General features: G+C 41.5%; 1 protein-coding gene across 1 annotated transcript in view; it reads right to left on the reverse strand.

Moving 5' to 3' along the window:
* Nucleotides 1-27,559, reverse strand: part of LOC106509551 (uncharacterized) — a 190,819-nt gene that overhangs the window by 93,360 nt on the left and 69,900 nt on the right. The window contains exons 4-5 of the mRNA XM_085011731.1: nt 9,807-9,881; nt 1,421-1,550 (exon numbers count right to left, since the gene is read on the reverse strand). Coding sequence (XP_084867857.1) covers nt 1,528-1,550; nt 9,807-9,881 — 98 coding nt within the window. The 3' untranslated portion in view covers nt 1,421-1,527. The remainder of the gene's footprint in view (nt 1-1,420; nt 1,551-9,806; nt 9,882-27,559) is intronic.

Genomic DNA, 27,559 nt, shown 5'->3' on the forward strand with positions numbered 1-27,559 from the left:
TGATCTACCTTTCTCAGATTTGTTGGTTTATGTATCCATCTTTATTAGAGCATGACTGATGCAAAATGTTGCCATATAAAAGGAAACTTCCAGCTGTGCTTCTAAATGGTTGGGTGTGTGGTAGGGAAATCCAGACAATAAGAAATTCCCAGGGTTGAACTAGTAATTGTTCGGAATCAAATACCTATACAGGCGTTTAAATGCTTGTTTGCAGTACAGTTTCCCCAACCCTTCCCATTGTTTTCCTCACTTCAACATGGGGAGTTCTTTTCCCAGGCAGGAGCCATAAGAAAGGTGGTGGCCAGTAGTAAACAGTGGACCACTGACTGTCCAGATGAGAGTATTTCACATGACCCCATACACAGGCTAATAGCAGTGTTCTGCCAAAGTATAATCCATAGGGAATAGACCTTTGAGGTTGTTTAAAAGTGGCAGGCTGTGAGAGAGAAGCCTATTTCCTTTCTTGGAGCCTAATTTAGCTGGAAAATGAAGATAGGCAGAATGTGCGTTTCCTGGAGCTTCATGCATTGTGTAATTTTATTAGACCATAAACAAACTTGCTCCCAATGACCGAACTATTTATTTTTATGCAAAATATGACCTTCAAGCTGTATATGGCACATCATCTAATACGAACACAGAATAGCTCCCGAACAATTCCCTTTCACAAGCAGGCTGGTCACCAGCTCCAGGAGCAGAGATCACCTTCTGAAATTTCACAAGACATACCCTACGCCCTATAATATTGCTGAGAGTCCAGACATTTGTAGCACACCAGTGTGGGCCATGTAACTGTGCAAGCCCTGGAGAGTAGAAACTAGCTGACACTCTGTCTCAGTCCCCAAGGAGTTTACCTGCCTGAGGAGGGGACAGAACCTTAGACAGGCAAATACTAACAACAGTCCACAGGGCGCTGATGGCTGCCGAAAACCCACCGCTACCGCACAAATTTTTTGCGCATCTGCAAAATGTGACTTTCAGAGTGATGCATTTCACAATCCTCTATGTGCCTTTAAACTGGATCACCATGTAGTGGATCCATGTAATTTTAGACAGGCTACCAAGTACTTATAATCTAAACAGACCCTTCGTCTATACTCTCTCTTATAAGGCGATCACAGGAAACTAAATAGCACACACTGTATTCCTCTCAGCACCATTAGCTGTTGTGCTCTATAATTTATATGCATTTATTGATAGACACAGATTTATAGAAAAATAATTTTTTCTTCAAGGTCTAAAGAGAGTATGACAACATACAGTAAAACTGAGCAAGAGGGAAGGAATCAGTACCAGAGTTCCCTCTTTTGCCATATTTAAGCTCTTTACCCATTTAAGACCCAATGAGTCATCCTCTACCCCAACCTCTCACCAAAAAAAGGGTTTTCTCAGGAAACATCAAGCAGGAAATAGCACTGACCTGAGACAGTGTCTTCAGGCTGTTCTTCCAGGAGCCTCCTTTTAAAGCATGAATCGGGCATCTTTGTTCAACAGCATACAGCAATGGTTTATAAAGCTGTTTTTCTGTTAGCGCCAGTGAGAACAAGTTCCTGGGTTTCGGGGAAAAAAAGAAGTTTGTCTTTTACTTTTTTCTTTGATCAAGTGTGGTACTTACCCAAAAGATTTTGAAACATAAAGTATCCTAGGAAGCCAAGGGCTTTGGCATTTACAGAAATCACAGGAGAACCCTACCTCCTAGGTCATGGAAGGGATGCAGGAGTCTCTTATCTTAAAACGCATTCCTTTTGGTGATAAGCAGGTGTTCCTTGGAGCCATTGTATCTGAGACACTCAGGATTGCTCTGGAGGAGAGACTCTCTACTCTGTGTTTAGGTTTTTGTCAGCCACTGAAAGTTCTGCTATCATGTCTCCTTTTCTGTTCAGGGATCAAGGAACTCCAGATGCTTTCAGTGGAACTTCCAAAGGTTTGCTCTGTAGTCCACTTCACCAGGTTCACTTCTAAGCCCAGAAGAACCACAGCCAGCTCCAGAGAGCCCCTCCTATCACCCTCTTACCAAGGACAAGGTAGCCTTTTAAATTTAACACTGCAGCTGTGTTCTGCTTGCAGCCCTGATCAACACCAATTCCCATCATCCAACGTTAAACTGTTCCAAGTCCCTCTTGCGCTATATTAATAGCTATTCCTGGTTGTTTAGCAGCAGAGGGAATGTTCTGTTTTACATATGAACTTTCTAAAGGTTGCGTGCAAGGACAAGGTCAGTGTTTTTAGAGTAAAACAGATATAAAATTGAATCCCGGTTCAGTCCTTTTCTGCTGTGACTTGAGGTAATTCTGCAAAAGCAGTTAATATACTGCAGTTAATATACCCCAAAGAAGTTAAAGTAGGCTCCGCAGAGAGTAAATAGCTCAGGAAGACATCAAATGCAGATATGACTTTAGCATATTTCCTTCACAATTGGGTCTTTACTTCCATGGAGCATGAATGTTCCACTTATTTGCATTAACATCCTTTATAAACCTGCATTTACCTCTTTACTATTGGCCTCCTTGGTAACTAAGCAGTTCTACATCTTGAGCCCGCCTTGACCGCAAAAGGGAAAGAAAACATCCTGAGCACAGTGGAAAAGAGATTTTCAGGTTCACTGCTACCTAGACTGCAGCTTTCTTTGAGAAATGTGAAGGAGATCAGATTTTTAAACCCAGCTGTAGTTACTGTGGTTAAATCTGATGTGGAGATGAAGTCTATTTGGGAGGATTTTAAAACACATGACCTGAGACTCCCTGGAGACAAAGAGGAAGGAGCCTTAGAATTTTCTCCGAGACAACGCTGGAGATTGTAGGAGCTGTTAACAAGGATAGGCCTTTTAGATTGGCATCTACTGTCAACTTCCTGAGACAAAACCAGACAAACTGCCTGAAGACTAGACAGTTCTTCCAACCAGTGGCTCACACATAACAGGACATGGGCTGCAGGGCAAAATGGAGATAAGAGGCTTGGTGAGACCCATCCTTCTGGATTTTTCAACTCATCCCAGATGGAGCAAACAAAAACAGCACCTAGGGGGTATATACCTACACCCCAAAAGTTGAGCTTGTTTTGATCTCTGGTGTGTTTGCATGAAATGTGGGTAGAAATTGGGAGAGAGGGGTTACAGAGTAAAATAATGGGACTAGGTAGAATTATTGTATCTTAATAAATGTTCCAAAACCAAAATAACAGCTCCTTGGAAATTATAGCAGATCTATTAAATAGGGAGAAAGATTGATCTGGTGATAATGAAGGTCATGGAGGAAACAAGTTCCACATTCTTCGGATCTGGAGAGCTGATTGGTTCAAGATGTTTATAACTGGAGAAATTCACATCCTCGCTTAATACATCTTGCTGTACTGAGCCAGGGATAGAAATCTCTTCTACACCACCCATCTTGACTAGTATAATCTGAAAGTCGGGGCCAAATATATTTCGTAATGCAGAACTTTTCAAATTTGAAAGGTAATTCCAATAGGGTCGGGAATAATATTCCACAGTCAAATATATGAATATTTACACTGAACCCGGATGTATAAATCCTATAAATAGCTTCCTATCAGTCCAGATCAGATTTTGCTGCCAAATGAATTCAGATCAGGTCAGGTCAGATTTTGCCACCAGATGAGATATGAAAACGTTTCGTTTTCCAGAGCTTTCAGGATTTTGAAAATAGAGCTATGGGATTGTAAAACAAAAACAAATGGAAACTTCTAATTGACCATTCTGCTAAAGAGAAACATGAAGTGATTTACAGGAAGATGGTAAATTTTGATTTGAGGAATGTGCTTAGAAATAGTAGGTAGACAATAATAATGACAGAGTTAACATTTCTTGCACAGCTTTTCTGTGCCAGTATTCTTCTAAGACTTTAACATGAATTAACCCACATATGTCTCTTATGGTTCTTAGAGGTACTACAGTGACATATTGATAGGCTTCTTTACAAATGAAGAAACTAAAGCACAGATAGTTTAAGTGACTTGACAGCAACTGATTAAATAAATGGTCTCTGATTTGAACACAGACTGCTGCCTCCTCTGAATATTTATACTACAATTTTATATTCTACACAAAGAAAACTGTTCTTATATATCATTCTACTCACATTCCTCTCACCTAAAGGAAACTAAAGGGTATATTTGATATTTAAAGTTACTATAAACTTCCCAACATGCTTACTTCCATCATAAAATATCTTTTGTATTAGGACATTTGTAATTCTTTATCTTGAAACTGAGCCAATAACAGATTGACACAGGAGTTCCCATTGTGGCTCAGTGGTAACGAACCCAACTAGTATCCCTATGGATGCGGGTTCCATCCCTGGCCTTGCCTGGTGGGTTAAGGATCTGGTGTTGCCGTGAGCTGTGGTGTAGGTCACAGATGCAACTCAGATCCTGTGTTGCTCTGGTGTTGGCCAGCAACTGCAGCTTTCATTCGACCATTAGCCTGGGAACTTCCACATGCTGCTTATGACACCCTAAAAAAGCAAAAAAAAAGATTATTGACACAAACAAGCTTACTGAATTGAGCGTTTACATTTTTTCTTGAGTGTAGAGACTGATTTCTAGTCACTCTTTTATTCCCAAAGTCTAACTTAAAGGTTTGGGAAGAATAGGCACTTTGTTAGATCAATGACTAAGCTCCAATCTCCCAAATCCCTCAAAGCAAATGAGTCCCACTTAAGAATGCTAATTTTTTTTTTTTTTTTAATGAAGGTTCCCAGGCTAGGGGTCGAATTGGAGCTGTACAATGACTAAGCTCCAATCTCCCAAATCCCTCAAAGCAAATGAGTCCCACTCAAGAATGCTAATTTTTTTTTTTTTAATGAAGGTTCCCAGGCTAGGGGTCGAATTGGAGCTGTAACTGCTGACCACAGCCACAGCCATGACAGATCCAAGCTGCATCTGTAACCTACACCACAGCTCATGGCAACGCCAGACCTTACCCCACTGAGCAAGGCCAGGGATCAAACCTGCTTCTTCATAGATGCTAGCCAGATTCATTTCTGCTGAGCCACAATGGGAACTCCCAAAAATGCTAATTTGCATTATTCTACTTAGTTACATTTTGCTCTTTACTGGTGTTAATCCATTAGAATTTTGAATGAAATCAAACTTTTATGTTGATTTGTTCTTATATAGAACTACAGCATTAATGGATGGGAGGTTAACCACTTGGTGTTCACTCAGATGTATTAGTTTAGCTGGGTTCACCTGACTCCTGGCCACACTTGTATGCGTGTGTATTTACAACATACATGTGCACATGGAATGTGTGACACATCCAGATAGCATCAGGCCTTACACAAGCAGCACTTAGGAAATGATGCTGCTTAGCCAGTTTTACTCCAAATACTAGATTGCAAGAGTCAGGTGTCTCCACCTGGTTCCCATGCCTGTCTCTCACAATATCTGAAGAGTTCTTTGACTCAGAACTTTGTTGAGATGAAAGGACTGGGGAAGCCCAGAAACCATCCTATAAGTCATACTACACACAGTTTTCTAAACTTGAGAAACCATGTATTAATTTCCAACTATTCATTAAAGAATTTGTGGGTAAAAACACAAAAAACAAAAAAACTCCCCCCTGGTCCTGTCCATATTTGGCATCATTGCCACGGTTCCACAGAATTCTATGCTGTGCACTGTCCTCATTTGAAACTTCACTGATGGAGTCACTCTCTTTTGGGGAGGCTTCTGCTCAGAGAATTCTCAGTCTCTCTATCTGCAGTTGTTCCAAGTGCTCTCTCAAAGAACACATTTGTTTTATTGAGATTCTACAGCAGATTCTGTTTTGCTACTGTGAAGGGCAGGGCTGGGACTTTAGAGAGTTACTATTTTCCAAAGCATCCTCTGCAAAATTGCCCAGCACGTGCTCATTCCTTGAGCTTTTCCCCTCTACCATGCTGCCTGCTACGTCTCCCGTCTCCCTCTGCCTCGCTCCTTCCCTCTCTCTCGGTCCCTCTCTACTTCTCTCCTATACTGCAGGGCCAGGATGGGCAATTTTGACAGAGAGCGCGACTTTCAGGATTCACCACTGACTAGTAGCCAGTTATGCCCAGTTACTTCCTGTGTCACATTATCTACTTCCTCTCTGGATATTCTTGGACCGCACAGACATCTGCGTAAACCTACAGAAACACACACACCTGCATGCCATATCCTTGCAGAGAGATGGTACTTGCAGTTGTTCTGTTGGCTTTATGAACATGTTTTAAAGCAATTATTAATATAGAATCAATTTTAAGGATTTAGTTTTCAATTTTAACTGAAATTCCTGCTTAGCAACATTCTCATTTTCCCCATGTGGGAGACTCATGCTCATATGCAAATAAGTAACTTTGTGGCTTATCATCAATAGGGTTTATAAATTCTAGGAAGCTGAAAAAGCTAAAGTAGTATTAGCCAAGGTATTTCTGCCCACCTTTGGTTATTTTGCCTGTTTTTCTATATGAAACGATTGGCAGGTAGTTTAGGGAGATAGTAATAAATTAGAGAGACACTAAATAAACTGCACTCCTACCCATTCATCTATTGAATAAAGACTGAGTCATAATCACCACCAAAACCTCCAATTTAATGCAACAAAATCTGGCACTTATCAGGCACCCACTACCGAGGAGTACAGATATAGAATGGGATGGTGTATCATGTATGAGAAGCTTAAATGCTAACATGTAACCTAACAACACGATACATTACATCCCTAAATTGTTTAGAATATATACCCACAAGTCCAAAGTCTGTAATAAAATCATAGAATTCTAGAGACAGGAAAATGCTTCATTATGTAGACTGACATTTTTGTTTTACAAATGAAGAGGCCAACACACAGAGAGGCTGATTTGTCCAAGATTTTAGGATATTATTGTAGTGGGCACCCACCCATGTAGTGTAAACCCTGAGCCCTTGCTTCCTCTCTTTGCATCTTTTGGAGGTGCTCTGTTTTTCCCTGATGAATCATATAATTCACTTGTTGGCTTTTACACACTATTAATGTACACAAGGGTATGTTTTAGAATGTATGCATATATATATATATATATATATATATAATTTTTTTTTTTACTCTGTGATGTTTATAGTAACTATTTTAGAAATGTTGACATTCCTGGCATTAAACACCATTGTGTGCTAAAAAGCTGATGCTGCTGAAAATATTTGTTATTTAAATTTTAAAAATCTCTTCAAATGATAAACATAAAGGCCAGATTTGAACCTAAACTAAATCCGCAGGAGTTCTTTAGCCAAAAACTAATTAATTCAATTTCCCCAATACTAAAATACCACCATGAATAACTTCATCTTTTTCAAAACCATAAACGTCATCCAAAACAACCAGTTTCTTATCCTGCTAGAATTGTAATACTGGTGTGGCTATGACTAGATGTTTCCTATAAATTTGATTGTTATGATTTCCTTTATTTTAAGCTGTCTTCCAGAAAATAATTCTTTAATTTATTGAAACTCTTTCTAGGGAAATAGCTATAATAGGAAACTCCACAATAATTGGGGAAAGTTTTTCTTTACTCATTATTCATTCATTCATTTGCTTGTCTGCCTGACTTCCTCTCATGTCTATCAGAAAATCACTTTTATAAATTGCATTGCTTTAAGTGCATTACAATGTTGTAAGCTTAAACATCAATTGTGTAGCTTCTCCATTGGTTCTGAGATGAGCTTGTACTCTAATAGGAGCCAGTGGAATATGAGGCATATTTGTTGAAGCTCACAGGAAAGAAATACAAGTACACATCCTCTTTGACACAAGATAAAAAGGAGGGTTATCTCTAGAAGACAGTGGCAGTGGTCTGGCTAGCAGAGCATGAGCAGGCAGGCTAAGGAAGAAGCTCACGTTGGAAAGAAAGCTGGAGTTCCCGTCGTGGCGCAGTGGTTAACGAATCCGACTAGGAACCATGAGGTTGCGGGTTCAGTCCCTGCCTTTGCTCAGTGGGTTAACCATCCGGCGTTGCTGTGAGCTGTGGTGTAGGTTGCAGACGCGGCTTGGATCCCACTTTGCTGTGGCTCTGGCGTAGGCCGGTGGCTACAGCTCCGATTAGACCCCTAGCCTGGGAATCTCCATATGCCGCGGGAGCGGCCCAAAGAAATAGCAAAAAGACAAAAAGAAAAAAAAAAAAAAAAAAGAAAGCAGAGAAACCAAAAAGCCTTCCTTCAGTTACATTCCTGGGACCAGTCTTTCAAGTCATGCCTGAAACTAGGCCTATCTCAATACATTCCCTTTATTATGCAAGTTTTCTGCAACAAAAATAGCACTGAATGCCACACCACTGCTGGCAGTTTATATAAAAAGTTTTATGCGCTACACCAGACACTAGGTCACCGACACAAAAAACACAACTCTTCCTTCTTACCAGAATCCCAATTTTATTATTAATTTAGGCAGAGCATGTGTTTCAAGGGCCCTCCCCACCCACCCTAGAATGTTAATGTTTATTAACCAGTCGTGAGGACTCTATTTCCTTGTCAAGGGCTGCCTTAGGAATGTGGTATGATCACAGACAAAAACGTGTAAGGTAAATTTGCTGCAAGCATCCAAGAAGATTTCCTAACTCTTACAAGACAAGACTTTTCTTTGTCTTCCAACTTTCAGACAATGCCCTGGAAGAACACAGCTAGCTACTGTGCAAATAGGAGGGGAAAATAACAGACTCTAGGAGAAGCCAACCTGGCCTCCTTGAGCCCCAGAATGAGCTAACCTTGCAATTCCCCAGCCTTCACCTTACCTGCAGTAATTTAAGTTGCTGAGAGTCATGTGTCCTGTTATGCGGAATTGAAATCACCCTGATATATTCACAGGTGATACTGATTGTTTGAGGCTAATCGCAAGGAAAAAAAAAAAAAATCACCTTACGTGATTAACCAAACCCAATCTGAGTCTTTTGTAAAAAAGCAGATACTTTTATTAAATTTTAGGCATATCTTCTCAGGTGAAGATTTAAGTGGTTTAAAGAACGGAAGTGGCTGATTAACACATAACACAGATACATAATTTCCGTATCTTAAACCACAAAGTGAGAAACTGGCCTGCTGAAGATTTATGTCTCCTTAATCCTTTGTTTACCCAGGTGGTTAGAAGCCCGAAGACACTGGGAGGGTCAGCATGGAAAGCAGCCAGAACAAATGCCCACAAGTCTTAATGGTAACCCTGCGGTCAATTCCTAGGATTCCTATTATCTTAGTGTTTTTCAGATCAGAAATTAGTAATAAGAGTTCCCATTGTGGCACAGCGGAAACGAATCCGACTAGGAACCATGAAGTTCCGGGTTCAACCCCTGGCTGCCGTTGCCATGAGCTGTGGCGTAGGTCGCAGATGTGGCTTGGATCTGATGTTGCTGTGGCATAAGCCAGCAGCTGTAGCTCTGAGGGGACCCCCTAGCCTGGGAATCTCCATATGCTGTGGGTGAGACCCTAAAAAGCAAAAAAAAGAAAAAAGAAATTTGTAATAGATGAAAACAAACAACAACAACAAAAAAGAATGAGACACCTGGCTTGTATTTTTATTCTTGTAAAGCCAAGAATATTCCATTAACAGGTGAAAAGTGTTCAGAAAATGACCCATAGATATATCTGATACCAGATTAGGAGCACACGCTGATGGGACAAAGCTTGCATGGTACATGGGTACCTAATGGTAGAGGCAGGGTGGAGTAATGAAGCTGAAAGGTGGCCTGCGTATCTCGGGCCTAGTCCTCTACCAGGATTCTGGTGGCATCAGTCAAAAATAACAGAAACAAAACATAAATAGTTACCCTGCTGCGACTGCTAAACAAATTCTTAGTAAAATGACGTACGTGCTCTGTACAGGTTCATTTCTTTCCTCATCTCCCTTTTCCTCCTCTCTTTTCCTCCTGGATGGGGGGCGGGGGCTATGTAAAAAGGTAAAAAGTGAAATCACAGTTATGGAAGTTCTTTGACATCTCTAAAAATCATAAATATCAATTTTCTAATATCTATATCTATATATAATATGTCCAAAATATATACAAAGCTTCCCAGTAGGAGAAGCTTTTTGTTGAGTGTTTCACTAGTCTCCTAGACAATTTTTTGTGCTTCTCTAAAGGGCCTTGGATTTAAGTCAACCTGAAAATAACTCCTTTACCATCAGCTTTGATAATGTTCTCAAGGCAGGCACTTTACATGATGGAGTAGGCAACTAATGGAAAAACATCTTTGAAAATTAACATTTGTACCAAATATCAGAAGATTTCCTAAATAAAGAACAGCTTATTTGAGTTCCCTCTTGGGGAATGCCTCCATCAGTTTTGAATTATCTCTTGTAATTTCAAGATGAAATTACATCTTAAAATTTCAAAAAAATAAAATCAAGCTGATAAAATTGGAATGTGATTCCACTGGGAGGAGGAATTCAAACAACCATGCTCCATAGGCTATCCTCATGAACACGGCATTTTTATGCTGCCAATTTAATTCAGCAGAGACATCCCTGGTCCTCATCCATCCCTGAGTCAGTTACCACGAACTATTAACAACTGTCTTATTATGATGAAATTTAAACTAACACCAAGGTGCACAAAATAAAAGCCGAAGAAAGAGTTAATAAAGGAATAAAGGTAGATACAATTACTAGGATAGGAGGTAAGATGGATAAGCAGTCCTTGTTCCCGTGAGCTATTCTTCTCAAGTGTACAAGAGTTTCCCTACTTTGATATTTTCTTAACACATTTCAACTCTGCCACAGCTTCCCATACACTTAAACCACTTTAATGGTTCCTTCCCCAAAATCTATTTTTTTCCTTGTCTCTTCTGAATTGAGCCTTGTAGATTCTAGCAATAATTGTCCAAATGCTCAAGTGCACCACTATAAAGTCCATTTGTATTGTCTGACAAGTGGTTCCTACCAGCTTGTTAGTTTCTTGTGGCCCTCTATTATATTTCCATACAGGACTAAAGCTGAGTTTAGAAAAGTCCTCGATAAAACAGTGTCTCAAAAAGATTAAAAAATAATTTTTGAATAAGAATTACAACGCCATGGAGGTGAAGGATGTTGCAGGAACGTATTGCTTGACATAATGGAGATAATTAGACAGTTTGAAGAATTATTTAAAAGTTTGAATCACAGAGCTTTGTGACAAGACGGGCAAAAAAGCATGGGAGTAAAGGAGAAATCTAAAGTAACTCTCAAATTTCTGACATTGGCAAGTAAATGCATGGTGATGCCATTTTATTCAGCTAGAAAATATTGGAAGGAGATCCATTTTGGATTTAGGTAATGAGTTCAGTTTGGGACATATATTATCGGAGATGTTTATGAAACATCTCAAGGGAGGAGTCCTGGGTCCAGAGCTCAATCTGACCTACAATTGTGATTTTCGGGCATCATTCACATAAACAGATTACAACAATGGCTACAGGAATAAATAAAATTGTCTACAGAGAGAAAGGAGAAAGTTTAAGATCAGGAATATAAGGATCTCCCTGCAATAACTGCTCTGAGGAGGAGCCCACAAAATGAGACTAGAGGAGTAATCAGAAAGTTTAGAGGAAAACAGATTTTCATATTACAGAAGTCAAATGAAGGGGGGCTGTCAACAGTGGCAAATGCTCAGAGGTCATTCAAGATGAACAATGAAGCCAGTCCATTGGATTTGGCGACATTAGTAACCTCAGCAAAGCCAAGCTGAGTAATGTCATTAAAAACAAAAGCTAGAGTGCAGTGAGTTAACACGAGGAAATTATGTGGAAGGGGAGTCACAGTATAGACAACCCTTCCAAGAGATTTGTCTGTGAAGGGGAATACAGTGGTAGAGCAACAGCTGAAGAGGTCTCAAGTAGTAAAAGAATTTTGTTTCCTTTTATTTTAAAAAACTGACTGCAATTAAATGCTAATTGCTTGGAGCTAGTAAAAATGTTAACATTTATAAGGAAGAGGGACTAACAATGACATAACATTCCAAAGGATGCCAACAATACATTAAAAGGATCACACATCATGATCAAGTGGTGTTCAGAGCAAGGATGCAAGGATTTTTCAATATCTGCAAATCAATCCATATGACACAACACATTAACAAACTGAAGAATAAAAACCATATGATCATGTCAATATACAAAAAAAGCTTTTGACAAAACTCAACACCGACTTATAATGAAAAAAAAAAAACCACCCTCCAGAAAGTGGGCATAGAGGGACCCTGCCGCAACATAATAAAGGCCATATGTGACAAACCCACAGCTAACATCATTCTCAATGGTGAAAAGCTGAAAGCATCTCCTCCAAGATCAGGAACAAGACAAGATTGTCCACTCCTGCCATTTTTAATCAACATAGTTTTGGAAGTCCTAGACATAGCAATCAGAGAAGAAAAGCATATAAAAGGAATCCAAATTGGAAAAGAAGTAAAATTGTCACTGTTCGCAGATGACATGACATCATACACAGAAAACCTTAAAGAAGGTATCAAAAAACTACTACAGTTCATCAATGAATTCAGTAAAGTTGCAGGACACAAAACTAATATACAGAATCTCTCACATTTTTATATACTATCAATGAAATATCAGAAAGAGAAATTAAGAAAACAATCCCATTTACCATCATATTAAAAAGAATAAACCTACCTAAAAAATACCTAGGAAAAAACCTACCTAAAGAGACAAAACACCCATACTCTGAAAACTATAAGACAATGATGAAAGAAATCAAAGGTGACACAAACAGATGGAAAGATATAGGATGTTATTGGATTGGAAAAATCAATATAGTCAAAGTGACTATACGACCTAGGGCAATCTAAAGATTCAATCCATTTCCTATCAAATTACCAAAGACATTTTTCACAGAACTAGGACCCAAAAAATTTAATTTTTATAGAATCACAAAAGAATAGCCAAAGCAATCCTGAGAAGGAAAAGTGGAGGTGGAGGAATCAAGCTCCCTGATTTCAGACTATACTACAAAGCTACAATCATCAAAACAGTAAGGTACTGGCTCCCCAAAAACAGACGTATAGATCAATGGAACAGGATAGAAAGCCCAGAAATAAAACCAGGATGCTATAGTCAACTAATCTACGACAAAGGAGACAAGAGTATACAATGGAAAAAAGACAGTCTCTTGAATAGTTGGTGCTAGGAAAACTGGACAGCTATATATAAAAGAATGAAATTAGAACACTCTAATACCACACACAAAAATAAGCTTAAAGTGGATTAAAAACCTAAATATAAGACCTGACACTATAAAATGCTTAAAGGAAAAAAAGGCAGAACACTCTCTGACATAAACTGTAGTAATGTCTTTCCAGATCCACCCCTAGAGAAATGAAAACAAAAGCAAAAACCAACAAATGGAAACTAATTAAAAGTTTTTGCACAGCAAAGGAAACCATAAACAAAACTAAAAGACAACTCATATAATGGGATAAAATATTGGCAAATGAAGTGACTGACAAGGGATTAATCTCTGAAAAACAACCCATGCATCTCAATTTCAAAAAAAAAAAAATCAAAAAATGGGCAGAAGATCTAAATGTACATTTCTCCAAAGAAGATACACAGATGGCCAAAAAATGCATGAAAACATGTTCAACATCACTCATTATTAGAGAAATGCAAATCAAAACTTCAAAGAGTGATCCCCTCACACGAGTCAGAATGGCCATCATCAAAAAAGAAAAGCTGGAGAGAGTGTTTAGAAAAGGGAACACTCCCACACTGTTGGTGAGACTCTAAGTTGGTACAACCGCTATGGAGAACAGTATAGAGGCTACTAAAAAAAAAAAAAAAAACTAAAAGTAGAACTACCATATGATCCAGAAATCCCATGCCTGGGCACATATCTCGAGAAAACTACAATTCAAAAAGATACATGCACCCCAATGTTCATTGTAGCACTATTTACAATAGCCAAGTCATGGAAGCTATCTAAATACCCAACAATAGAGGAAAGGATAAAGAAGATGTGGTACATATATATAATGGAATATTACTCAGCAATAAAAAGAATGAAATAATGCCATTTGGAGCAACATGGATGGACCTAGAGATTATCACATTGAGTAAAGTAAGTCAGACAAAGACAAATATCATATGATAGCACCTACATGTGGAATCTAATAAAAATGGCACAAAAGAACTTATTAATAAAACTGAAGCAAACTCACAGATTTAAAAAGCAAGCTTAAGGTTACCATAGATGAAACTGCTATGGGGAGGAAAGAATTGGGAGGATGGGAATAAAAACACGCTATTGTATAAAATAGATGATTAATGAGAACCTTCCGTATAGCACAGAAAATCCACTCAATAGTTTGCAATAACCTATATAGGAAAAAAGAATGAATATATTTGTATGTATGACTAATTCACTTTGCTATACACCTAAAACTAATACAGCATTGTCAGTCAACTATACCCTCATAAAATTAAATTAAAAAAGAATAACCCTGACAATGCTATTATTACTACAACATCATTTTGTCTCTCAATGTCATACAACGAATTGGCATCCCTCATTTTGTAAGAACTAAGCCTCATATAACCCTTGTACACCTGGGAAGAAAAGCAGGACAATCTCACTGCTAGACACCCTGCTGTACCTGCCATCCAGATGATGGAAACACCTTTCTGTTTACTTTTCCTCCTTCAAATGACTTTGAGTCCATACAGATTCCACTTCAGATAAGCAGAGAAATAATCCTTCATCCACTGTCTCTTTTTCTTCCTTTCTCCCTGTCTCCTGGGCCTGGACCTCCCTGAATTTCCAGTTCTCCCACCAGGATCATTTTTACCTTTTGGCCTCTGGCCAGGCTGTCGATCCTTGCATTCACCCATTATTCTCCTCCAAGGAACCAGACCTATGGGACTTCAGGTCTGCTCGTAGGAAGAGGTAAGAAAGGTTCCCCAAAAACCTTCCTTCTGCTTAGATTGAGTTCCTCTTGGCATAACTCAGGCGCACTGTTTTAGTGACAGTGCTTGTGTATCTTGCCCAAGAACCCCTGGTAGAACAATCTATTGTGATCTGAGACCCTGAAGTAGGTGAGAAGAAACTCTGTTCCAAAGGGGGCAATGGAGTAAGTTAACCTAAGCTGTTCCACTCTCACCCTAGTAAAACCCGTGCCTTATTGGTATAGGTAGGAGCTGGTGCACAGCACTGTATTCTGTCCACCAATCAATGTCTGGCCACTGGGTGCTTCCCGTCCCCCACCCAGCATGTCCCAGCCTGTATTCATTTTGTGGCACCATCTTTGAGATGTCCTCACTTGCTTTCCTATACAAACAACTCCCCCCGACTTCCAAGATTGTGCCAAGGTATTCATCTATCTTTCTGTGACAGTATTCTTACCAGTTTTCTTGGACATGCCCCCTGACTCCAGCAAATGCCAAGAAGAAAACCCTGGATTCAGATCTGCAGAGGGATTCACTTATTCCCTGGGTGGCCGTGGTAGCTGTTAGACTCATACGGAGGCTGAGGAGTCACTGTGCTTCCATCTCAAGGTGTGATCCCTGCCTTCCCTTCCTCTGGCTCCCCTCTCCCCTACTCTTCGTGGGAAGGAAAAGAGCCTCTCTTCTCCAGATCAGTTTGTGGTGAAATGGATCCATCCATGCCCTGGGAAACAGAAGCAAAAACAAACTCCCAAACACTCATCATCTTCTCCAGATATTCTGGAGATGATTAGCCATGTTACAACTGCTAAGAAGAGATGTGAGATAATTAGAATTAGAGGAGAATCTAAGGACCACAGATGCATCTGTCCCTAGCCACGCAGGCAGAGCCCTTTTGGGTAACAAGGGAGAGGCTCAAAGGGGGAAATTACGATCTCTTTCCTCAAGCTGTGTGCACTGCAGCCTCCTTGGGAAGAGGCTTGCTTGGAGTATTTCTGGTCTGCCTCTTAGGAGGTAGCCAAAAGCTTGGTTCACCATGTCTACCATGGGTCAGCAGAAATTCAGTGTAAAAACCTGCCTGATCATCAGAATCACCTGGGGAGCTCAGTAAAAATTATAGATTCCGGAGTTCCCGTCGTGGCGCAGTGGTTAACGAATCCGACTAGGAACCTTGAGGTTGCGGGTTCGGTCCCTGCCCTTGCTCAGTGGGTTAACGATCCGGCGTTGCCGTGAGCTGTGGTGTAGGTTGCAGATGCGGCTCGGATCCCGCGTTGCTGTGGCCCTGGCGTAGGCCGGTGGCTAGAGCTCCGATTCAACCCCTAGCCTGGGAACCTCCATATGCCGCGGGAGCGGCCCAAGAAATAGCAACAACAACAACAACAACAAAAGAGACGAAAAGACAAAAGACAAAAAAAAAAAAAAAATTATAGATTCCCAGACATCCTCCTAGATTCAGAATTTCATCAGTGAGGCCCTGGATTCTCCATACTGACGAGGCTTGCCAGGTGCCAGCTTGGAAAACAATTTTTATTGTTTATAGATTCTAAGACACAGATCTGGAAGAGATCTACTCTAAGCTCTTACACTCTATTAAAAGAAAAAAAAAAAGCAAAAAAAACACTTAACTCAGAAATGTTAACTGAAATGTTATACAATCATCACAGTTAATTATTTTTTTAAAAAAACACAGTAGTGAGGAATTCCTATTGTGGCTCAGTGGGTTAAGAGCCCGACCTGATGTCTGTGAGGATACAGGTTCAATTCCCGGCCTTGCTCAGTGGGTCAAGGATCTGGCATTGCCACAAGCTGCAGGGTAGGTCACAGATGCAGCTCAGATCCGGCATTGCATAGGCCTGCAGCCACAGCTCCAATTTAACCCCCAGCCCAGGAACTGCCATATGCCACAGGTGCAGCCATAAAAAGGAAAAATACAAATGTAGCAGTGAAAAGATCTGCATGAAGAAAAAAATGTGCCTGGTGAAAAAAATCTAGGGACCATCCTAATGATCTACCAATTGAAATCTTTGGACTTGTTGCCATGGAAATTCTGTATCACGTATGCACTTAAATTTCATTCATTTATTCATTTAACAAATGAGCACCTACTATGTGCCAAGGCCGTTTCAGAAACAAAAGACACAGTAGTGAAGCCCTCTTGGAGTTTTTCTGCTAGCGGGGCAAAGAGACTAGCATCAAGATAAAAATATAATATATAGTAGTCAGAGATAGCATGTCAGTAAAATCAAAGCAGGGGTCAGAGATTTGACATGTTTAGCAGTGGAGGTTGGGGTGAAATTTCAGGCAGGAAGGGCAGGAAAGGCTTCATTGTATGAAGGTAACTTTGGAGAGGAAAGACCAAAAGGATTTGAGACAACTAGCTGTGTACAAAGCAGAGGTCCAATTTTTCCAGGCAGAGAAAACAGCGAATGCAATGGCCCTGGGTAGGAACATGATCAGTTTGATAGGAGTAGCGCTACAGGGTGAATGAGGAGAGGCGGAATAGGAGATAAGACAACGAGGGCCAGGGGGACCAGATCACAACAGGCCAATATCAGCACTTGGGTTTTTAATCTACACAAGATGAAAAATCATTGGAGCATTTTGGACAAAAGGATCGATACCCAACTTATGTCTTTTTGTTTTGTGTTTTGCTTTTCAGGGCCTCACCTGTGGTCCATGGACGTTCCCAGGCTAGGGATCGAATTGAAGCTGCAGCCACTGGCCTAGCAACCCAGCAACCCAGGATCCTTAACCCACTGAGCAAGGCCAGGGATCGAAATGACATTCTCATGGATACTAGTTGGGATCCTAAGCCACTGAGCCACAACGGGAACTCCCCCAAAGTATGTTTTAATGGGACCTCTCTGTGCAGAGTTGAAAGCAGATTGCAAGGGCAGCAGCAAGCAGCCTGGCCAGATACGAAGCTATGGCAACACATCAACCACACATGCTGGCCGAGACAGAATTAACCACTTCCAGAAATGCTAAAGCATCATGGTGACTTCCGCATCAGGGTGAACCTAGGAGGGAGGCTGAAATCAGTGGTTCAGCTTCAGTCCTACACACGACTCATGGTGAGAACATCCTGCCACCACAGAGGTGATGCTAGTGGTTAGTGAGGTGTCCCTCTCATCCTGCCTGGTCCACAAAAACTGAAATCTCCAAAGCATCCACATCAGCCAGACCCCCCACGCTGCCTCTGGGTCCTGATGCCCACACAGCATCTTCTTGAGGCCCCGTGAACTTGAAGCAACAAGTGCTTCTTCTCTTTTCATCATGTGTTCGATAAGCGAAGTGCTTTTCTAAGTGGTTTTCTTTTCACCATGTGTCCTAGAGGCTCCCTGACCCCCTTGCTCTTTGGAGCTCTCCCCCACATCATCAGGCCTGCAGCCTTTCCATCGAGGTTTCAACTAAATATGTGGTCCCTCCAAAGCACTTATTAAAATAGACAGGTAGGAGTTCCCATTGTGGCTTCGCGGTAATGAACCCGACTAGTATCCACGAGGACGTGGGTTCCATCCCTGGCCTTGCTCAGTGGGTTAAGGATCTGGCTTAGCCGTGAGCTATGCTGTAGGTCGCAGATGTGGCTTGGATCCCGTGCTGCTGTGGCTGTGGCGTAGGCCAGCAGGTGCAGCTCCCATTCGACCCCTAGCCTGGGAACTTCCATATGCTGCAGGTGCAGCCCTAAAAAGACAATTAATTAATTAATTTAAAAAACAGGTATTTTTAAGCTCTTAAGTAAGGGACAGTTGGGTTGTTGCTGGGTGAAAGTATTTGCTCAAGTCTGTCACTGAACCTCCAATTTTTCCTCTAAAATAATCCTGTCATAATCCTATTATAAGGCAGGTCATCATGATGATACGGGGAGTTCTGTGATACATCTCAAAAATTCCTAGCAAATATCAGACTGCGTTTTTATTACTGTAACTGACGAAACATATCTGCCAATTAAATCTGTTCTTATGATGCTGCTTGGTTTTTTTCCAAATCAACAAATATGCCATCTTCAAATGTATTCTAGGTATTCAAATAAACACACTGGAGGAGGATACACAAGTCTGCAGGAAGTAACACTAAGCTGATTTTCAAGAGGTAAAATATCTGTGCTACAAGAATGCAAAACATAAGCGAATCCTTTATTGCAGGGAATTACTATTCTCAAATGTTCACCGTGGAAGTCTAGAGAAGGATGGAAAATTAGGAAGGTTTTGGTTGTCCTTTTGGATGTTATTTAAGTAGCGAGAAGGATATATGTACAAGGATGTGCCAATTTCCAAGTCCAAGTATGGTGACAGATGAAACAGGACTCTCTTGTGGTTACTGGGAAATATACACAGCTTTCAAAATCAGCATGAAGGTGAGTCACAGTGACAGGCATTTGCACAGAGGAGGAAGCTGACCTAGTCTTTTAGGCCCAACAGTAATCCTGGGTGGTTCTCAGGGATTGCGGTATTTAATCACCTCACCGGTAAGAGTCTTTCTTACTGAGGAAATACTTGGCAGCCCGGTCAGGAGCTTGAAAGGCAGAGCCGTCCACGAGTGAGTACCCAGTGGAGGTGTTTGTTTAAGCTAAATCCTGAATGCCCTTTAGGGCCTAACTGGGGGCTGCCTCTCCTACCCAGCCGTGGAACTGTGGCTATGAAGGCAACCTGTGTCTGACTCATTCTCCACGTGCAGGGTCCAAGTGGCGAACCAATTGCTGAATGAATGAATGAATGAATGAATGAACAAAAAAAATGCCCATGAGGATGCTAGAGCCCTAACAGGGAAGAAGTGTACTTCTCATTGTTAGGGGTATTAGATCAGACACTAGGGCAGTGGTTCTTAGCATTTCTCTGTTCAGTGAATACTTTTGGGTGGGGACTGCAAAGGGATCAAAAGGAGCACACCTTTTTTTTAGAAAGAACAATTTATAAAAACTGAAAAAAGCTTTCCAGCCATTCACTGGGCCACCACATCGCTCTCTCCCCCAATTAGCAATAAGTTGTACCCTGCACTTCCCTGACCTAACACAGCGCCCCTCCCCACCCCTCCAGCTATCTCTGTAACAATAGGATGGCAAAATGCAAATTTTACTCTTTGATTACAATTAGCAGCTGACTTAAGAAGAGCCTGAGGGACACTGAGAGCCACTCACTTAGAAAAGCATCATCTGGGGATGTTTCAGAAATAATTCCTGTGCAGGTGAGAACAGCGCATCCCCAAAATGCACATTCCAACTCTAAGTCTATGCTACTGAAGGGAAAATTACCTCTGCTGTTATGTATTTAGTCATTTTTTAAAGATGGTTTGTTTGTCTGTTGGCTGCAGCATGCAGCGGCTTGATGTGGGATCTCACTTCCCAGACTAGGGATTGAACCCAGGCCACAGTGGTGAGAATGCCAAGTCCTAACTACTAGATCAGCAGGGAACTCCCTATGTAGTCATTTTTTAAATATAACTCTCATTGACACTTTGCTAAGAGCCTGAAATTTTTAAGGGGATTAAGAATGGGAAGCTGGAAATAGACAAAAGCAAATGTCACCATTTCTTCCAGGCCTTTCACCTTTCAAGGTGACATGGAAAAATGAACATCGCCTGGCCTGATGCAAGCTGAATGCTGTAAGCTGAAAGCTCAAGTTGTCTGTTCTCTTTCTAAACTTTCCTAAATCTGCACAACTACCAACATCCGTTCTCCTGCTTCCTCTTTGTCATGACCCTAAATCTGTGCTCTCACTCCTGCTTCCCATCTGTTTAAGGCATTGAAAGAGGAGAAATCCTGAAAAATGGCTTATGCTTATAAAAACCTCCACTACAGTAGCAGTTGTGATGACATCATATCCCAACTCTGGCTCATCAGATTTGCCCCTTCTGTCTGACAGACAGGAATCTCTCTTGCCTCTGGGGCTCTTACTGCCTCTGGGTATGAGATTAAACCTGAGATTATGTGGTCAGCAGACAGACTCCTCCATGCCTCAGGCAGCCGTGGCAAGACTGTCTGAGTTTCCAGCAAAAGGCCAGGGAAGACCCCGCAGGGGGTTGAGATTTGGGGGCATGGAGAGCAGTCTGGACCTTAGGGATGCACAGCCCTTCCTCTGACAGATGAGGGAGCCTGGAGGAGGGAAGAGCAGCACAGACCGGATCAGGCTCAGGTTAGTGGTAGAGTCTGGAAAATTGGCTGGGGTGGCCTTGGGCTCTTTCCAGTACAAATAGGATGTGAGTCCTGGAGTCCCTTACTTGGTTGAAAAGATGAAAACACTCTTGTTATTCGTAATGTGTTTACAAACGGAACAAAAATATTTTTGTTATATGTGTAAAGAGGTCATTTAATAGTAAAACATACTTGGGTGAGAAATACCCTTTTCGGTGTACACAGTCATTAGTGTGTCTCCTTATCAGCATTTTCATTTAATACATGCAAACCTTACAGTTGGAATCAAAGCCTCAAGCCACCTCTCCTGTTTTGGCCTTCATGTTTCATCTCTCCTGCTTTTCCAGTTTTTTTTTTTTTTCCTGTGCATTGACTGAATAATATCCCCCACAAAATCCAGATATTGAAGCCCTAAGCCCCCATGTAAGTGTATTTAGAGGAGGGGGCCTCTGGGAGGTAATTAAGTTAGACGAGGTCATGAGGGAAGGGCCCTCTGAATGGGGTTCATGCCTTTCCCCGCCCCCCCCCTTTAGGGCCACACCCATTGCATATGGATTCAACCCAGGCTAGGGGTTGAATCAGAGCTGAAGCTGCCAGTGTACACCAAAGCCACAGCCACACAGGATCCAAGCTGCGTCTGAGACCTATATCACAGCTCAGGGCAACTCCTGATCCTTAACCCACTGAGTAAGGCCAGGGATTGAACCCACAACCTCACGGATACTAGTCTGATTCATTTCCGCTGAGCCACAACAGGAACCCCAAGCGCCACAATGAGAACTCCCATGACTTATAAGAAGATACGTCAGACAACCTGGGATTTCTTTCTCTACCATGTGTGGACACAGCAAGAAGGCAGCTGTCTGCAAGTCAGGACGAGAGTCCTCACCAGATCCCAACCACACTTGATCTTGGGCTTCAAAACTCTAGATCTCTGACAAAACAAATGTCTGTTCTTTAAGACACCCAGTCTGTATCTTGTTGTGATAGCCTGAGCTGACTGAGACACGCTGACTCTCTCTCTCTCTGTCTCGCTGTGTTTCTACCCTCTCTCTCTACTACTCTCCACGGAGAGGGCAGAGACAGGACCCAGACCTAGGGACTGTGATTGCCTACATGATGCCGCCCTGCTGTATTTTTGCCCTTTTATCATTAGCATTCAGTATACAAGGTCTTCTACCTATAATTATTGAATGATTTAAAAATAAATAAAATTAGGGAGTTCCCATTGTGGCTCAGCAGTAACAAAACTGACTAGCATCCATGAGGATGCAGGTTCAATCTCTGGCCTTGTTCAGTGGGTTAAGGATCCAGCATTGCCCTGAGCTGTGGTGCAGGTCACAGTTGGGGTTTGGATCCTGGGTTGCTGTGACTGTGGGGTAGGCCAGCTCCGATTTGACCCCTAGCCTGGGAACCTCCATATGCCTCAGGTTCAGCCCTAAAATTAAAAAAAAAAAAAAAAAAAAAAATTTTTTTTTTAAAAACCATGTACACCGGTTTCCCTTTGGGGATGGCACTAAACTCTCTTCATTGTGCCATCTGTAGGAAATACTTTCTAAAAAGAGGAAAAACTAGAGAAGGAAAAGACTGAAGGAGAGGTCAAAGAGTAAGAAGAGGGCAGGCACACAGCAGGGGAGTGGTTCCTGATGTCCCTTGTCCCTGAGCCCCACCTAACCCCCCCACCCCCATCCAGCCTGCCACCCCTTTCCTTAACATCTCCCCACCGCCTCTTGCTGCCACTTCCCAGCCATTCTTTCCCCTCCTGTTGAAACCCACTTCAACCCACAAGGACCATTCTCCCAAGCCCAGATTTCCCGCCTCTGTGTCCTGGAGCAACAGAAAAATGATCCCTGTGCTAATGGCTGAGGCCCAGCCATCTTCCCTCCCAAATAACAACCAGATATGTTAACTAGCGCCTCCGCAAGGAACACAGCTACCTGACTTCCAAAGAGTATTCCCTAGAAAGGAAACTCCAGCTCATCACCATCCAATAGAAATGCAATGAGAACCACAAATGCAAGCCACATATGATAGTTAAAATTTTCTAGCAGCCACTTTTTTAGAAAGTAAAAACAAATGAGTACAAATGGATTTTAAAATATATTTCAGGAGTTCCCGTGGTGGCGCAGCGGAAACAAATTCAACTAGGAGCCATGAGATTGCAGGTTCAATTCCTGGCCTCACTCAGTGGCTTAAGGATCTGGCATTGCTGTGAGCTGCGGTGTAGGTCGCAGACACGGCTCGGATCGGGCGTCGCTGTGGCTGTGGTGTAGGCCAGCAGCTACAGCTCCAATTAGACCCCTAGCCTGGGAATCTCCATATGCTGCGGGAGCAGCCCAAGAAATGGCAAAAAGACAAAAGTAAATAAATAAATAAATAAACAAAAATAATAAAAAATATATATATTTCAGCACAATATATCTCAAATATGTCATTTTGATGACTAATCAATTTTTAAACTGTAATGACATCTCACATTACTTTCAAACTGTCTTCTAAATCAAGCATGTATTTTATACTTATAGCACATCTCAACTCAGACTAGGCACAGTTTATTTATTTATTTTTTTTTAGGGCCCCTCATGCTGCAGATGGAATTTCCTAGGCTAGGGGTCAAATCAGAGCTATAGCTACCAGCCTACACCACAGCCACAGCAACGCTAGATCCTTAACCCACTCAACAAGGCCAGGGATCAAATTTGCATCCTCATGGATACTAGTCAGATTTGCAATCTGCCGAGCCACAACAGGAACTCCCAATTTTTTAAAAAAAATTCTTAATTTTTGTTGGAATTTTTTTACACTCAGTTGCTTAATGGCGACATGTGGCAAGTAGTTACTGTACTGGGCATCACAGCTCTGGTCAGATAAAAGGCAAGATGAGGCCCTGCATCCCAGTAAATGAGGAAGGCACCCCATCCTATGGACTCCCTCTGCTGCGCTGATTGAAGAGGGAACAAATTAAATGCCCAGTGGGATTTGAGTGCTTTCCAATGCTTTTAAAGAAAGGTACTCACACTACCATCTACTTAAGTCTTTTGGTTGGGTTTTTGGGGTTTTTTTGTTTGTTTGTTTTGTTTTTGTTTTTGTTTTTTTGCTTTTTAGGGCCATACCTGCAGCACATGGAACTTCCTAAACTAGGGGTTGAATTGGAGCTACACCTAATGGCCTACACCACAGCAACACAGGATCCGAGCCGCATCTGTGACCTATACCACAGCTCATGGCAATGCCAGATCCCTATGCACTGAGCAAAGCCAGGGATTGAACCTGCATCCTCATGGATACTAGTCAGGTTCATTTCCACTGCACCATAATGGGAATTCTCTTTCTCCCTAAGTATTACTGTGAGAATTTCAAATGTTCAAGACAAAAAAACTTCTCCGTGGATTCTTAAATCATACTACACTGCTAGTAAGAATCTCTAAGACTGTAAACCAGCTATAAGGGAAAAAATAAAATTATTTAAAAAAAAAAAAGAATTTATAAAAGCAGAGAACAGCTTGATCCCTCCTCTCATCACTTTGTGAACCCAAAGCATCATGCCCACTGCACCATGCAGTGCTCAAGCTTTCACCTCATAATCTCTTGAGAAAATAATGATAGCAAATTAGTTTTTGTTGGGTTTTTTTTTTGGTTTTGTTTTGTTTTCTTTTCTTTTTACTGATGTACCTCTGGCATTTGGAAGTTCTCGGACTAGGGGTAGAATTGGAGCTGCAGGCCACACTAGAGCCACAACAATGCCAGGTCTGAGCCACATCTTTGACCTACACCCACACCTTCCAGCAACACCAGATCTGAGCAAGGCCAGGGATCCAGCCCACATCCACCAGGACGCCATGTCAGGTTCTTAACCCACTGAGCCCTAATAGGAACTCTGCAAATTAATTTTATTAGCTGAGAAGGCAGGGTGCTTCCCTGCCTGCATGGACGATCACAGCAAAGCTGCCCCATCTTTAGCAGGTGTGTAGGTACACAACGGTAGCAGGCTTTTGTATCTTGGACTGTTATGTTTCTTTTAGGTGCAGCTGTGGGGTTCGTTTTCACTGGGGATTGAGTAAAGAAAGGCTGGACCTTCAATTATAGCAATCAGCTGTCGACACCATGTGTCAGGTTCATTCATGTGCTAGTGGATCAATTAATCCTAGGATGACATTCGAGACTTTGAATCCCCAGCATCAGAAATTATTTTAATGGTAGAGACTTCAGGATGAGAGTGGTGAGGAGGATGCTACTGCTAAAGTCCAGTAGAATGAGGTTTCCTTTCAGCAGCTAAATTTTTCGATGGTCAAGTGATATTTGCTTTCAAGGATTTCCTGCTGCCACCCACTCATCTTTTATCTCTTTGATGAAGCCTCTCTCTCCTTCCTTGCTCAGGCCTTTATCCTTATCTGAGGAGTTAGCTAATAGAAACTGCTAATGAAAAGCTTTTATGTCCAGGAGGTATCTGTGATTTTATTAAGACATCCTGAAAAATCTTTGACCTTAAAGCAATTAATCTCTATACCATGCTAATAGAATTTTCCTGATCACCTCAAATCACACCCCTGGGAACTCTCAAGCTGACCTGGGCTAGGAAATTAGTCTTTTTTCCTTATCATTTTCCCAAAAGGGGCTATAGTAGCCTTTTTTTTCCCCAAATTAAAACTCACAGTGAAGCATATTTCTACTTGATGATAGCTCCCGTAAAAGATTCTTAAGGAAAAGGAGAACATGAAATCTAGGGTGGCTATTGTGTGTAGATTGGGTTTTCAAGGACAGCTCATTCCCATGGTTCATTGAAAGTTAAATGTGTATAAAAAGGAGTTGGCAAAGACCGATTCTCCTCCCTCTCCAGAGGCTTCTAAGATTTTTTTCACGAGCACCCAGAGTCTTTCCCCACACCGGATCCAGATTCCATTCTCAGCATCTCTGAACAGATGATGCAACATCTGTGTTCTCTTTTGAGAACGTGAGAAATGAAGCTTTTTCATCTTCCCTCTCCTTGAGTTCTGGGAAATGCAATTAAAACGGCTCAGACTTTCCTTTTCTTGTTTGCTTTAGAAGACAGCTTGCTAGAAGAGCCTTATGGTGGTCTCCCGCGCGTGGAAGACGGTGACCGAAAATTCAGCCTGATTATGGAGTTGTCCACCCAGGTTTCCCTTCAGGCTGAGAAGATCACTCTGCTAGAAGAAATTTTAGAGGAAAGGAAAGGAAGATTCAGCAGCTGGAAGCTGAGCCTGACCCCCATTCTTTCCTGGAGGTCAAAGACTCTCCAGAAGGTTTACAAGAAGCCCCAATTTTCATTAATGATACTGTCACTCCTGTGGTCTATGATAAGGATATGTAAAGATTCCCAGTAAGAAAACAATCAAAGTTTCATAAAGTGTCATCAAGTAAAGTCGAGAGCCCAGGTAGTCTCTTCATGGGCAAGTTCAAGTTCATGGGTTCATACTGGAAGGAAATAAAATAAACAAAAGTCTTCAGAGGCAAACAATAAATGTTGCCCCTTTGGACACTTGTCACATAATCCATACAGCTGTAGAATACTGTGATTTTAGACATTCCTCATAACAGAGGGAGAGGGAAAAACACAAAACGAGACAGATTGTCAAAGAACTTAATATCATCCTCTTAATATCATCTTCTTCATTTTCCCAAAAGGGGCTATAGTAGCAGGGGACGGGTGGCACAGATCCCGTTTCGGGGTGCAGCTCAAGTGTGGACAGAAAGCTGTCATGAAGGGCACGTTTCAAACCAGGAAATGCCAGGGCAGTGAAGAGCAGACTCACTGCCAGCAGAGGAAATAGCCATGAGTTCTGTCCTTTTGTGTCCTCAAGAATGTATTTCTCTATGGCGTGCATTTTACTAACATTAAGTAAGGCTAGAAATGAAATGAAACTGAAGCAAATCAAAAGAAACCAAGAATGGGTGAATCAGAGCTTCAGTCCTTTGGGAAAAGTGTCTGGGGACAGCGTCTCCTTGGGAAAACACTTAACACTGATTTTTCCCTTTTGAGCAAGACTAGAACCAAAGCAAAATACCCTGTTAAGACTGTACCAAGCAGCTGTGGACAGCACAAAATATATAAGGAAAAACTAAGGATGGCCAGAGGAAAGCTACCTTGTAATTAATGGAATAGAACATTACATCATATTTCTATCCCATGCATCCCCCTTCAAATGATTCAATTATTTCTCCTCCAAAGAGAGCATCTAGGCACTAACTTTAATCCTTACTCTCCTGGTAAACAACTGTAGCTCTCTCATCAGTCCGACTGTATGACTACTTCTCAATTTAATTCAACCAGTTCAACAAATAGGCATCAAAATTCCTCAATCTACCAGGCACGATAATAGATGTTAACAGTAGTATCATAGCAGACAAGAAAATCACAACTTTTATCATTCAGGAATTCACAAACACAGTTAAGAGTCTCCTTAAACACAAGGGTGATTGTAATGAGAGATGGGAAATGGAAAAGCAACTTGAGGGGAAACCTAATTAGCACTGCTTTAGTAGAGTCCTCCAATTTATTACGCCGAAGTATATTCCTGGGAGTCCCCTTCGTGGCTTAGCGGTTAACAAACC

This window comes from Sus scrofa, chromosome 2, assembly GCF_054392235.1.
Source record: "Sus scrofa isolate SSC_HxYL_T2T_F1_AM1 chromosome 2, Sscrofa_HxYL_maternal_Yorkshire_Landrace_v2.0, whole genome shotgun sequence".
Lineage (NCBI taxonomy): Eukaryota > Metazoa > Chordata > Mammalia > Artiodactyla > Suidae > Sus > Sus scrofa.